The following is a 12,643-nucleotide window of genomic DNA, read 5'->3' as shown; positions in this document are numbered from 1 at the left end:
ATGAGTACTTCGGGAAGAATGATTAGAATTAACTTTCATTTTAATTACAGTTAATATTTCATTTCATTTTCTATTACAAAGTAAAAGGTAATTATTATTTCTGATTACCAAAATTGGGACCATTGAACAGCTCAAAAGACAAAAGCTACAAATTCAAGGCCAGGATGGAGTAGTGAGTCAAAAGAGATAGTCCCCATTAAGTACATCTTTCTACACGGGGCCTAAAAAAAAGATAAAGAAAGTATACATAGTATTTGGACAACTTTATTAGTTGAAAATGGACGGTATTCACATGGATAATCTATGATTTAAGTTGTATCCATTGATGATAGTAAATATTTGTTACACCATCGTAATGTTATTTAATATTGTGATAGCATGTTTGGTTACTATTTTTATCCAATTACTAATGATATAATGGTCAGTTGAGCTGTATTTATAAAGAATTATATTGCATATATAGGTTAAGAATTATACTTATTGTACATACATATTATATCTTGAATATTCTTAACAAAGTTTCTGGCTTTACCCTTGTAAGTTACCAATTATTGATATTTATAACAAATATTTACTTATAATTACCTTAACCTCCTGTATTTTCTGTACTTCATTTTTTGTTTAACAGCTTCCAAAGTGACAAACAAATATATACCAATACATGCAAACAACTTTCAAGAAAACAGATGTAAAGGGTTAAACAAGTAACTTCATAGCAATAAGAGACATTTGAAATAGTTAGTAAGCAGTTAAGAAAATGACATAGGGAAAGGGAGAAGAGAAGAAAGAAAAGAAGAGGAGGACCCTTTAGTATGATATTAAAGAGACTTCCCACAAGTCACAATTCAAGTGCTTGCAAAAGTCTACATAATTGAAAAATTAATCACCTTTTTCTCCTTTAAGCTTTTTCATTGTTCATTTTTATTCTCCATCAGCACATGGTATGCTTCTCAGTTAGTAAAGGACAGTTTATTGTAGGATATATATATATATATAAGACATGTATGAAAGGGAAATATGTAGCCACATGGAACAACAGAAACATCATAATTCAAGAATCAGTTCTCAAGACACTCTTGGATTTTTCCAAATCTTGAACATGTCCTTCAGATTTGGTATGTGTCCTAAATTTTCATGTTTAATGTTCTAAAAAACTTCTTACATAATTACCTTGTTTTAATGGAAATTTATGAAAATTGATCCACTAAGATTTCAAGTTCTTGATTAGTCTCATGAATGATTTCACTTTAGCAAGAATGTCATGTTTTCGCTTTTTGATTTTCAATCTAGTGTCTAGTACTCTATTAAGGCCCGATAAATCCAAATTTGTGGCGGAAAATCCCACCTTGAGAATAAAGTGCACTCTAACAAAGACAAGTCTTCACCCATGGCTCGTACCCGAGATCTCTAGGTTAAGATGGAGGAGTACTTATTACGTACTCCACCCGCATGGTCACAAGAATGTCTTGTTGCTCATCATGCAAGAGAAGTGAAATTGAATTTCTTTTCTTTTTTTGTTCTACTATGGCTTTATGCAAAATTGAGCAATATTGCTGATGTAAAAAGTTGTGCACGGCTTGTTTGGGTCTTCTTTGTTTTTTTCTCTTTTCCAAATGTAAACCCTTTTGGAACTTTTTGTTTTTATTGAAAGAAAGAGAATTGCCAATTCAAAGAGTTTATCTATTCTCTTGTCAAGAATAAGGTGACAGTTCTCAAAAGAGGAGCAGGTAGCATGTTGTTTTGATGAATCGGTTTGCTGAATTCCTAAAATGGGAAAGAGAAGAAGCTGGTTTACATTTGTGAAAAGACTACTATTCATTCCTGATGCAAAACCAAAAGCTGAAAAGGTTTGATTTTTTTTTTCTGTCAATTTCCTTATTTTCCCTTTTGAAGGGAGCCTCCGTCGGGTTCGAGCTGTGGAATCAGCCATTGATACTTGCGTCATTGTAGACTTCGTACATTACATCCCTTTGGGTGCGGCTCTTTCCCGGACCCTGCGTGAACGTGGCATGCTTTGTGCATCGAGCTGCCCTCTCCTTTCTTGATTTTCCCTTTTCTGTTGAGAACTGGTTTAAATGATTTATAACATGAATCTGAATTATTTTTTTCAGAAACCAAAGAGATGGAAGTGGTTTTTGGGAAGGTTGAAGTTCAAGCAGTGTCCTCCAGCAATTGAAGCACCTCAGAAAACACTAACTGAGGCAACAGAACAACAAAAGAAACATGCTATGGCTGTTGCTTTAGCAACAGCAGCTGCAGCCGAGGCTGCTGTTGCTGCTGCCAATGCTGCAGCCGAAGTCGTCCGCCTTACTAACGCTCCGTATGAGCTCGAGAGGAAACGGAGAAATGCTGCCGTCAGAATCCAAAGCGCTTATCGCGCACATCTTGTGAGTAAATAAAATTATCCTCTCTCGAATAACTTAAGCTTTTGGATGATATGGTAACACAAATCAACATAGTATCGACAGAGGTCCATGGTTCAAATCTCGCTGCAACCTATTATTGAAAAGAATTATTACGTGCTTCACCCATGAAAAACAGTTAGGCTCGCACATGAGGGGCCATGTTGAAGATATAATTAAGTAAACAAAAGTGTACTTTCTCTACAGACTCTAACAACTTAAGCTTTAGATGAGATGGTCACCAGGGACGAATCCAATGTATTGGTACCGGGTTCATCTGAACCTAGTAATTTCGACGTGGAGCCTAAATTTATGCGTCAAAATTTACTAAAATTGCAATAAATGCTAAATATGAACCCGTAGCTTTAATAATATAACGGGTTCAATGTTAAGAACCTTAAAGATTGAACCCGTAAAATTTAAATCCTAGATCCGCCTCTGGTGGTCACATAGTTCAACACAAACAATTTCATTGTGAAGTGGTTGGCTTGTTAGGGATATATGATGTGTATTTAATTGCAGTAAGTTGAACTTTAGTTGGCAAACCATCATGAAACTTAAAAGGGAATATTAGTAAAAATATTGCAGCCACTACTTTAGTTTCCAAAATCTTAATACACACCCCATTTACTGATGAATATGATAAGAACTGAAGTTCAATATTAATCAACAATTAGAAAAGAGTTCAAAGATAGCTTCTTTCATGTCTCTGTGTTTATGTTGGATTTTCTACAGGCACGGAAAGCATTAAGTGCCCTGAAGGGACTCGTGAAGCTTCAAGCAGTAATTCGAGGTGAACTTGTGAGACAAAGACTAGTCGCTAAATTGAAGTTTATGCTGCCCTTTCAAACGCCAAAACCGCGAGTTTATCATATCAGAGTTCCTACTGTTGAAGAATACTATGAGAGTATCGAAAAGAAACTTGATGATAGCTCGAAAGAAAGCGTGGAGTCTAATGAACTAAAAGTAAGAGAATTAATATCATACAAATATTTATCATTGTTCGAGCCTCCAATTGAACTTAAATTTATATTTGTTATCTAACATGGCTATGCTTATTGGCAGCTAAAATGCAACAGCCAAAGGACTTGGAATTTCAGTTTGTCCACAAAGGAAGATATTGAAGCCTTGTGTTTAAGAAGACAAGAAGCTGTTGCCAAAAGAGAGCGTATGATGAAATACTCATTTTCACATCGGGTAACTTCACTTGCATTTAGAATTGCTCAGTTCCCTTTTTTATGCTATTTAGTGAATACATCATGTTTTATGGTTGAATAACTCAAAATGGTTTTAGGAGCGGAGAAATAATCGTGTTATGCAAGAATCGTTAATCTTTAAGGAAAATCGAAGAAGTTCCAGGTTCGATCAATGGGGAAAAGCGGAGCTATTTGAGCAATTGAGGTCATTTTCAGACTTGAGTAGTCCTCTAGGTGACATGAACCAAATGACACAGCTGAAAATGAGACAAGCGCGCGTAGAGGATTTAAATTCTCCGTCATCGCTCCCAAGGAAATCATTTTCTCATGTGAAACAGAAATCAAGTGGTGATGATATCTCTTTACCAAGTTCTCCCATGTGTCCTACTTACATGGCTACTACAGAATCTGCAATAGCAAAGACGAGATCGATGAGCACACCGAAGCAACGACTGATGTTACACGAGACATATTCAGGTCAAAATTCTCCTTCCATGCTCAAGCATACTTCTTGGACTTCATTTAATAGTGAAGTGAACAGCAGTACCAAAAAGAGTGAAATTTCTCAGCAGACAGCCATACATAAAAGGTTTTACCGAGATTGAAAAGCTTATCATGCATTGCTCGCTCAGTTGTGCGATAGTTCCAGCAAGGCTAAACAGAAACTTCAAGCTTTTCGTCATCAGATGTGGAACTTGAAAACAAATAATCAAGAAGCAGCTACAATCTGGATTTTAAGCCGCGTGGGTTAATTATACAAATCGATTGTGGAAAAGAAGCATTTTTTGTTTTTTTGTTGAAGCATTTTTTGTTTTTTTGTTTTTGTTTTCTGGTTTTATACTCTTACAGACATCATATATATAAATAGTTCAAAATATCTCCTTTTTGTTTGTTTTTGCCTAATTTTGTGTGCTTCAGAGAGTTTGAGTCTGTTGGAGGTAGTGATGGTTGGTTTCGTTTGATGGTTTTCTCCTGTAAGCATTCTACTTTCAATTTTACATATAGATTTACTCCCGTGCCAGGCTACATTCCGATGTCCTTCTTTCTCTTGATTCATCGTTCAAGCCAAGGTACTTCCTCTATTCAACTAAATTTCTTTGAAGAATAATCTTACAAGCTAGTTTAAGTTTTCGATTCCTGGTTGAAACAATGGAATTTGAGCCAACCAAATTCGAAAAAAAAGGATATTGTGATACACAAGGTTAAAAAAAAAAAATAGCTCGATGCACGAAGCATCCCGCGTTTACACAGGGTCTGAGGAAGGGCCGCACTCCAAGGGGGTGTGACATAGGCAGCCTACACTGATACAAGCATCAACAATTGATTCCACGACTCGAACCCGTAACCAATACGTCACATGGAGACAACTTTACTGTTTCTCCTAGGCTCTTCTTCTGTAACGACAGATAAAACCAGAAGTGAAAAGAAAGGTATTTCATTATTGTAATAATTGCTTTTTTTTATGAGCTTGATGATTTCAGTACATATTGCCACTAGGCTACTTTCTCTTGAAGCTGGAATGTTATTCAGGATTACATACATACAGAGGAAAGTCCTTATTCCTTTTAATGCTCTCTTCTTTTTAACTAGTTAAAACTGATCTGGTACTTTGGTTGCATGTTTGCTGAAAATAGTCCAAAATGCTTCTCAATTTCACCATTCTTCTTCTGATCTTCATCAAACAGAGCGAAAACGTAGGTCTCTATTGGCCCAGAAGGCCTTTTAGGACTCCCTCCCTTCACGTGCTGAATCAAATTGTTGTTATAAGTTCTGGCATTTTCAATGGATGTTAACTGTCCTGCTCCAGCTGAAGGCCAACCACTCTCTGATACAACAATCTGCAAAGATGAGCCCCCAGCCTTTTCAAGGGCCGAGTATGTGGCATCTAAGATGGCATCAAAAAGGTTTCGGTATCCTCTTCCGTTATCATTGACAACAACGTCAGGGGATGTAAAAAGCGCATACTCAAGATTAATTTCTGGATTGTTTGCTACTGCAAAATAAGGATAAAGGTTGACAAGCAAAGGGGCGCTATTCGTCTTGAGGAAGTCGATGATAGGTTGGATAAATCGTCGAACATCATCTTTGAATCTCCCATTTGATGGAGGAGAGGTGTCTGTAGTAAGGTTAGTTTCAATAGCTGTGGAAACTTTGATCTGGTTTCCAAGACCGGCACCAGAAATCGCGGTTTGAATGTTCCTTATAGCATTGAGAAGGACAGGTACATACTTAGAGTTTTCATTTAGGGGACTAACTTCATTTCCAACTGCTATATACCTGAACTTGACGTTACCATAGTTCTTGACATTGTTTTGGATCCAAGTATTTGCATTGGCTTGGCTAGCAGCGACATTTTCAAGGTCCGTGTTCGGGACACCTAGTGTGACCTCAATGTTGGAGCCTCGGAGCGCTTGGAGAGTCGGCTGGTGAGGATCGTATATTCTCATCCTCCGAATGTTGTTTCGGTTGCATAGTGACACAACATCTGCTGGAGATGGTAATCCATTCCCTAGCCTTCCATAACAAACTCCTGTTTGAGCACCTGCATCAAAGTTCATGTGAAGTTGCCTTTAAATTCTTATTACGATCCATGGCCACCCTCAAGCCATGTTACTCAGATCTTTCATTGGTGTCGTTATGCCTATGTTAGTCGATCATGTATCCAGTACTCATGCTGGAATTGATGTAACATGCTTAGGGATTAATTTCACGTATGTTACTGAACTTTACCCCCTTTAGTGTCTAGTCACAGAACTATTGTTTTCCACATTAAAATAATCGAACTATGTACAACAAAGTAATTGAACTACATGTGAATTGCTCAGAAAGTACAAATGCCCGAAAGGCCAAATTTACAAACGTTAGATTATAACACATCACTCATCACGTATACGCTGGAATTTGATCTTCCGGTCTTTTGCATTTTCTGATTAATGTTACATCACTCTCCACGTATGCGTCAAAAAGTCAAATTTTTTACACGTCACTCGCTACGTATACGCTGAAAATTTGACATTCCAATCATTAGTGTTTTCTTAGCAATTTACACATAGTTCAGTCGATTCAATGAGGCAAAAAAAAAGTTCCGTAACTTCACTGTTATAGTAGGTAAAGTTCAATGACATACGTCAAATTGTACGTGTAACATGGCCCTAAAGGGCGACTGAAAAAACAAGAGTGATTATACTGTAAGCAGAAAATATTGTACTCTACTAATATTTTGTGTCTAAGAAGATAGAGAGATACCTGTAAAATCCAGGGTAGCTAATGTAAATACACCAAAGAGAATCAAAGAGAAACTAAACTGTGATTTTGTGCTAGCCATTGGGAAGAAGGAACAAGAATTGAGCAATGGCTAAGAGAAACTAGAAAAACTTTCCCTTTATATAGAAAAATACTATTGTCAAGTCAAATCAATCTATGGAAAATAACAAAAACAAACAAATTGAATTATATCCTCTGGAACGTACACCTATGAGATAAATTCTTGGACTTATTTCACTAAGTTTGAAAAGTCTACAAACCCTTAAGTTCCTTGATCAAAATGACATTGAATTTTCTAAATGAGCAGCCCTTAAAATCAATTAGTGCATCAATTGTTGGGGTACATATGTAGAAGTTTCAAATATGACTAAAAAAGAATATCCAAAGAACACTTGTGTACATAAAATTGGTTTCGCACTCAAAAGATGACATCAATCATGAATTTTGTCAAAAAAAGAGGCAACGTATGTCCAAGCATCTCAAAGACTCAAGATACATCTAAATGGTGTTTTATATTTGCTCAGACGGATTTGAGATTTGAAATTTATGGGTTTCAAATTTTTGTTTTTTAAAGGTATTAGATTCTGAATTTATAATTCGTACATATTAAATCGAGTTTTAACGAGAAAGACAATATTTGAATCAAAGCTATTAAGTTGTGTCGAATCCGTATCGTAAACGATACATCCGTCCCCGTCTATTGATCAATGAAGTGAAGATTATGGAAAAGCAGGATTTAACTACTAATAAAGACAAGAAAACGTAACACGACCAATTTAACAGCCGCTCTACCACCGAGGAACAACACGAGATTCGATCTCATCAGATTCAATTCTCGTTCCCAGGTTGCACAAAAAAAAGTCACTTTTAGATCATCAAAGCCCAAAAAGCTTTTTAAAGGTTAAAAGGTCATTTGAGCGTCTCAAAGCTATGTCATAATATATTAACTGTTTACGATGAATTTCCCACTTTTTTTTATTAAAAAAAAATGTATATTTCAGCTTTGTTATCTTGAAGTTCAGTTCAAAACTTCAAGACACTATGTCCTGAAGTTATGTCCAGAAGTCTGAATTGTGTATTCACATACTTGTATATCACTTCGTGTTTTAATATCTCTCTTCTGCAGAATAATTAAAGCTAACAATCTCCAAACTTTCGTTGTGATTGAAGAGGAGTCCGAATATGTTTTGGTCTTTCCGATAAGAGAGACAGTAAAAACTCTCATCTATAGAGATATATATGGATGGAGTTATGTCAATTTGTGAACTACTAGCGAAAGAGAATGAGTTTCTTTAGTAGAGATCATATGTATTGGCAGTGGCGTACGCAGGATTTTCGATCAGCGGTGTCGACATTTAAAGAAGTGGCCAATGGACTACCATAATCAATAATGGATGTAGTCTAAAGGAGTGGCCAACGGACTACCATAATCAATAATGGATGTAGTCTTAGTGCCACTGGTTCAACCGTATCCGCTATTTTTGATACCAAACATAGATATATTTATGTAAAAAATAAATAGAATTACAGCAAATATTAGGTTCTGAATCTTAACATATCAAGTTAATAGTGAGCAACCCTAGCAAAAAAGGAGGAACAACTTTTGTTTTTTTTTTTTTGTGAAAAGGAAGGGTAGTATTTCCAAGATATTGGGTAAGTTACTTATGATAGCATTAATTACCATAAAACAACTAGTGTTATACTGGTTTAATCCATTTTAAGCCTTGATTTTTTTTGTGAAAAGGAAGGATAGTATTTCCAAGATATTGGGTAAGTTACTTATGATAGCATTAATTACCATAAAATAACTAGTGTTATGCTGGTTTAATCCATTTTAAGCCTTGAGGGGACAAGGATCGATACTCACAAGCTCAATCGATTTTAAAAAGCTTAATAGTTGTACAAAATGCATACAAGGAGATTCAAACCCTTGACCCCAGGCTCAATATCAGCACTCCTAACCATCAGCCCATGTGTTTCATTTTATCAAGTGGTGTCATCTAATACAACATGTATGTTTTCGAAAATTATTTATATAGGTATTTAATAAAAAATTTCTACGAAGGGGTGTCGGGCAGATGAATGTGGGTCCGCCCCTGATTGGAAAAGGAATTAAGGGATGCAGAAGATGAAGCAGACAAAAGAAGCTAGAAGAAGAAGAAGAAAGAAGAAGAGAGGCCGGCTTGTTTATGTTGCTGTATTTTAATTTAACCATTATAGAAGACCATTTCTCACCTCTGCATATTTCAACCAGATCTTATTTAAAATGCAACTTTTTTCTCCATAAACTGTTGAAGCCATACTTAACATGCAACTCTTTCTACCATTATATATGAACTATGTCATTAATTTTTTAAGACCGTGTAAATTAAGTAAAAAAAAATTCTATTAGTGAATTTTTTCATTTGTCAAATGTACCAAAAACGTCCAGATGCCTTTTCCGTTTCGGTAGTATTCAATTTTATGAACTTAAAAATACTTTAAAATATAATTAACTACTAAACTCAAAAATACTCAAAAGAAAATTGTCTTGCACTGCACTATCCAATCTCAATCATGTAAAATAAGACTTAATGATATTACAACTTTGTTCAAGATTTTAATAATTAAGACATATTTAGACCAAAAAAGTATTTAAATCTTAATGTAAATGCACTTAATGACATAAGGTGTGAACCATTCAGATTCAAACATTCATTAAGTGTAGACAAGTGAGGGCTAAGGACAAGGTGACAGGATCACCTTATTAATTTTCCAATTTCATATATTTGTTTATCAAATATTATTTTTAAGTCAATTTGAACATTTTTAACTCAATATAATCGATTTCTAGAGCGATCGATTCACTTTTAAATGGCCTAATAAATTTTTTATTAACAATAAAATAGCCTACAAACTATACAACATATATGATGCAAGTCCAACTCCATCGAGCTTCATGAAGATTGAGCCTTTGAAGATCATGGGAGGTCAATATAGGACGGCCTTCAAGATATGAGAGATAGCTTGGATGGAAGGCTTCAAGATGATGACATTCAAGATATGGAAGATAGTTTGGGAGGCTGTTTGTGAAAAGAGGCTATTTGGAGAAGGAGTCTATGCATCCAAAAGAGGCTAATACTTAAATGCAAGACTTTTTCAAGTTTCATTTCCAAGGGAGACATCCAAACAAGACCCTTATTTCATTAAGGGTATAATTGTAATAGAGCTAGTTGTCTTCCTTATTTTCTTAGTATAAATAGTAGACTAAACATTTCAATACTCAGCTTTTGATAAATTATGAATATTTTGAGTGTTTTTAGGGTTATCTCTAGAGAGGGAAACTTGTGAGAGGTCTTTGGTAGGCTCTTGTTGAATCTTGTATTGTTGAGAGGTTGGTTGCTTGGGAATTTAATTCCCTTGAGGTCAACTTAAGAATTTGGTGTTTCTTTTGATAATAATTTAGAGGTCTTAGTTTTATATAACTTTGGTTGCTAAATTGAATCTTAAGTTGTGTCAAATTATCTATCTTTTCTTTTCCTTTTGTTTGTCTTCTTAATTTCTCATTTCCGCGTATCCGTTCTTGTATCAATATATGGCTGATCTGAAAGCTAGACATTTTTTTAATTCGACATTTTGGGAAAAATATAATTAATTAGGCCCATAATAGTAATATGAAACATCGAAATGATTGGTAGCATTTTTCAATATTTAGGATCAAATAATACAATGTGATTTCTTGCGCAATAATAATGCAATTGTTATTGGCATGGACTTTTTTTACAATGATAGAATACATTAATTCTATTAGGATAATTTTTTTAATTTGTAATAGCCTTAATAATATAAAAGAAAAGAGATAAATACGGAAGAAAGATTAGGAGAAAAATAGGGATTCAAAGTGAAAGTTATAAAAGTTAAAAAGCATTTAAAGAGTTAAAACCTATACATTTGACTAAGGATGAAAATGTATTACCTTTAGATGGAGACTCTTTAAGCAAATACTGAGGAATACCATAAAGAATACAAAGTATATAGGACTAAGATATATATATGCATTAGTCTTTACTATAAAAAAATATAGCGTTACAACAGATGCTAATACATGAAAGTGATTTTTAACATCGCTAGAGACATAAAGAGGTGATAACATAAAACTTGATAGGAGAAGATATTTCAAATCTTTCCACCGAAGAACCAAACTTTCAATATAAGGGAGAGGCAAATAAAGTAAAATAATATACTGATATTTTGAATTAATTGAATTATACTAATTGCTTTTTTGTAATAAAATGTACTCAGTTTTTATTGGGCCGGTGCTAGCACGGGCTTCCATCATCTAGTAACTTTAAATAATTTTCAAACTTTGGTCGAAATCTAAATAGCTGCTCGATAAATGCATGCCCACCAAAATATGAACTGTTTGCATTTCCTCTTAGACTCGGAATATATCTATTATCTACTATTAGAAAAATTAACATAAATAGCCGTCCGCCAACATAATAATCGATTATTATTTTGGCGAACAACTATTTATGTATCATGACAATTGCAGTGATATATCCTGCAATAATGACAAATAGAGGTGAATAAAAAATGCAGTAATAGATGCTCATTTGAGTCGAAGACGAACATTTCAATTCTTTCAATAATTATTTTCTTAAAGGGCCATGCTGGTCATAGCTGATTTTATTATAATCGGGTGTGCTTTGGAGGAAATTGTTAAGCGAAATTGTCAATGGAATAGGTGAATGATACGATAATAAGAGTTATATATTTTTGTTTTTAATTGTAAAAAGAAAAAGAAAAAGAAAAAAAGATTTTTATTTAAAACAAAAGATTTTCACCGAAAATATTGGACAGGGGAGTTATCGTTCCCATTCAGTATATGAGGGGATATCCTTTCCCAACCCTTAAATGTTAGGCGAGTAAAGTGGGATTCACTCTACTTGTTATACATATAATATACATATTTTAGCCTACAATTGCAGGGGATTCGCCTTCTGGGCCGAGCTCACCGCACGAGGACTGTCTAGTGAGGGTTACCTGTTCTGTGTGGTTTGCAGGCTATTGTACAGAAGCGAGGTTTACCCTGTGTGTACCCGAAGGATAGCGACAACAAATTCCCTTATCATAAAAAAAATATATACATATTTTATAAATGGAAAAATTACATAGGGACCTACTTAAGACTCTTTATTACAAAATATATAGATAGTTTTCCTTATTTACTACAATACATAACGATATATTACAAAACATGACGGATTTTCATATATTTTTCTTTTATATTTAAAAAAAAAATATTTTTTTAAAAAATAATTTTTATATTTTTTTGTTCAAAGGCTTAAAAAATTACCTCAAACTTTTGTGTATGAAAGTTGTATAACAAATGTATGAAATGTGTATGTGTGAGCCAAATTTTTAATATAATTTTCATACATAAAATTGTGAGCGAAAACTTTAAGCCTTGAATATTGTATGAAAGTCGTAACAATGTTGTTGTAGTTGTATTAATTTTTCAGAAACCTAATATGAACTTTATATACGAAAAATGTGAATAAAATTCTAAGTCTTGAGCGAGATATACACATTTCATACCATTCTCGTACATAAAATTTTGAGCGTAATGTTTAAGCCTTGCTCGAGATATACACATTTCATATCTTCATACATAAAATTTGAGCGAACTTTTTAAGCCTTGAGCAAGATATACACACTTCATACACAAAAATTTGAGCGATTATTTTAAGTCTCGAATGTTGTATCAAAATTGTATACAATGTTATTGTAGTTGTATTA

General features: G+C 34.2%; 2 protein-coding genes across 4 annotated transcripts; one reads left to right on the top strand and one right to left on the bottom strand.

Annotated features, from left to right (window-relative positions):
• Positions 1-776: 776 nt before the first annotated feature.
• Positions 777-4,636, top strand: LOC132613536 (protein IQ-DOMAIN 12). Of its 3 annotated transcripts, none has more exons than XM_060327587.1 (6): positions 777-1,115; positions 1,703-1,847; positions 2,112-2,387; positions 3,138-3,368; positions 3,468-3,599; positions 3,697-4,636. In XM_060327587.1, exons 2-6 carry the CDS (start codon positions 1,770-1,772, stop codon positions 4,201-4,203), a joined length of 1,224 nt encoding a protein of 407 aa, XP_060183570.1. In that variant the 5' UTR covers positions 777-1,115; positions 1,703-1,769; the 3' UTR covers positions 4,204-4,636. The 3 variants fall into 3 exon arrangements, with proteins under 3 accessions (XP_060183570.1, XP_060183568.1, XP_060183569.1); XM_060327585.1 differs by having other exon boundaries at positions 1,697-1,847; XM_060327586.1 differs by lacking the exon at positions 777-1,115 and having other exon boundaries at positions 1,137-1,847.
• Positions 4,637-5,017: 381 nt separating this feature from the next.
• Positions 5,018-6,999, bottom strand: LOC132613538 (glucan endo-1,3-beta-glucosidase, acidic). The gene is made up of 2 exons (XM_060327588.1): positions 6,845-6,999; positions 5,018-6,140 (listed from the first exon to the last, which is right to left on the bottom strand). Exons 1-2 carry the CDS (start codon positions 6,921-6,923, stop codon positions 5,185-5,187), a joined length of 1,035 nt encoding a protein of 344 aa, XP_060183571.1. The 5' UTR covers positions 6,924-6,999; the 3' UTR covers positions 5,018-5,184.
• Positions 7,000-12,643: the final 5,644 nt, after the last annotated feature.

This window comes from Lycium barbarum, chromosome 10 (assembly GCF_019175385.1).
Source record: "Lycium barbarum isolate Lr01 chromosome 10, ASM1917538v2, whole genome shotgun sequence".
In the NCBI taxonomy this organism is placed as follows: domain Eukaryota; kingdom Viridiplantae; phylum Streptophyta; class Magnoliopsida; order Solanales; family Solanaceae; genus Lycium; species Lycium barbarum.
The sequence above is the reverse complement of the archived record's forward strand: the minus strand, read 5'-3'. Positions and strand labels throughout refer to the sequence as shown.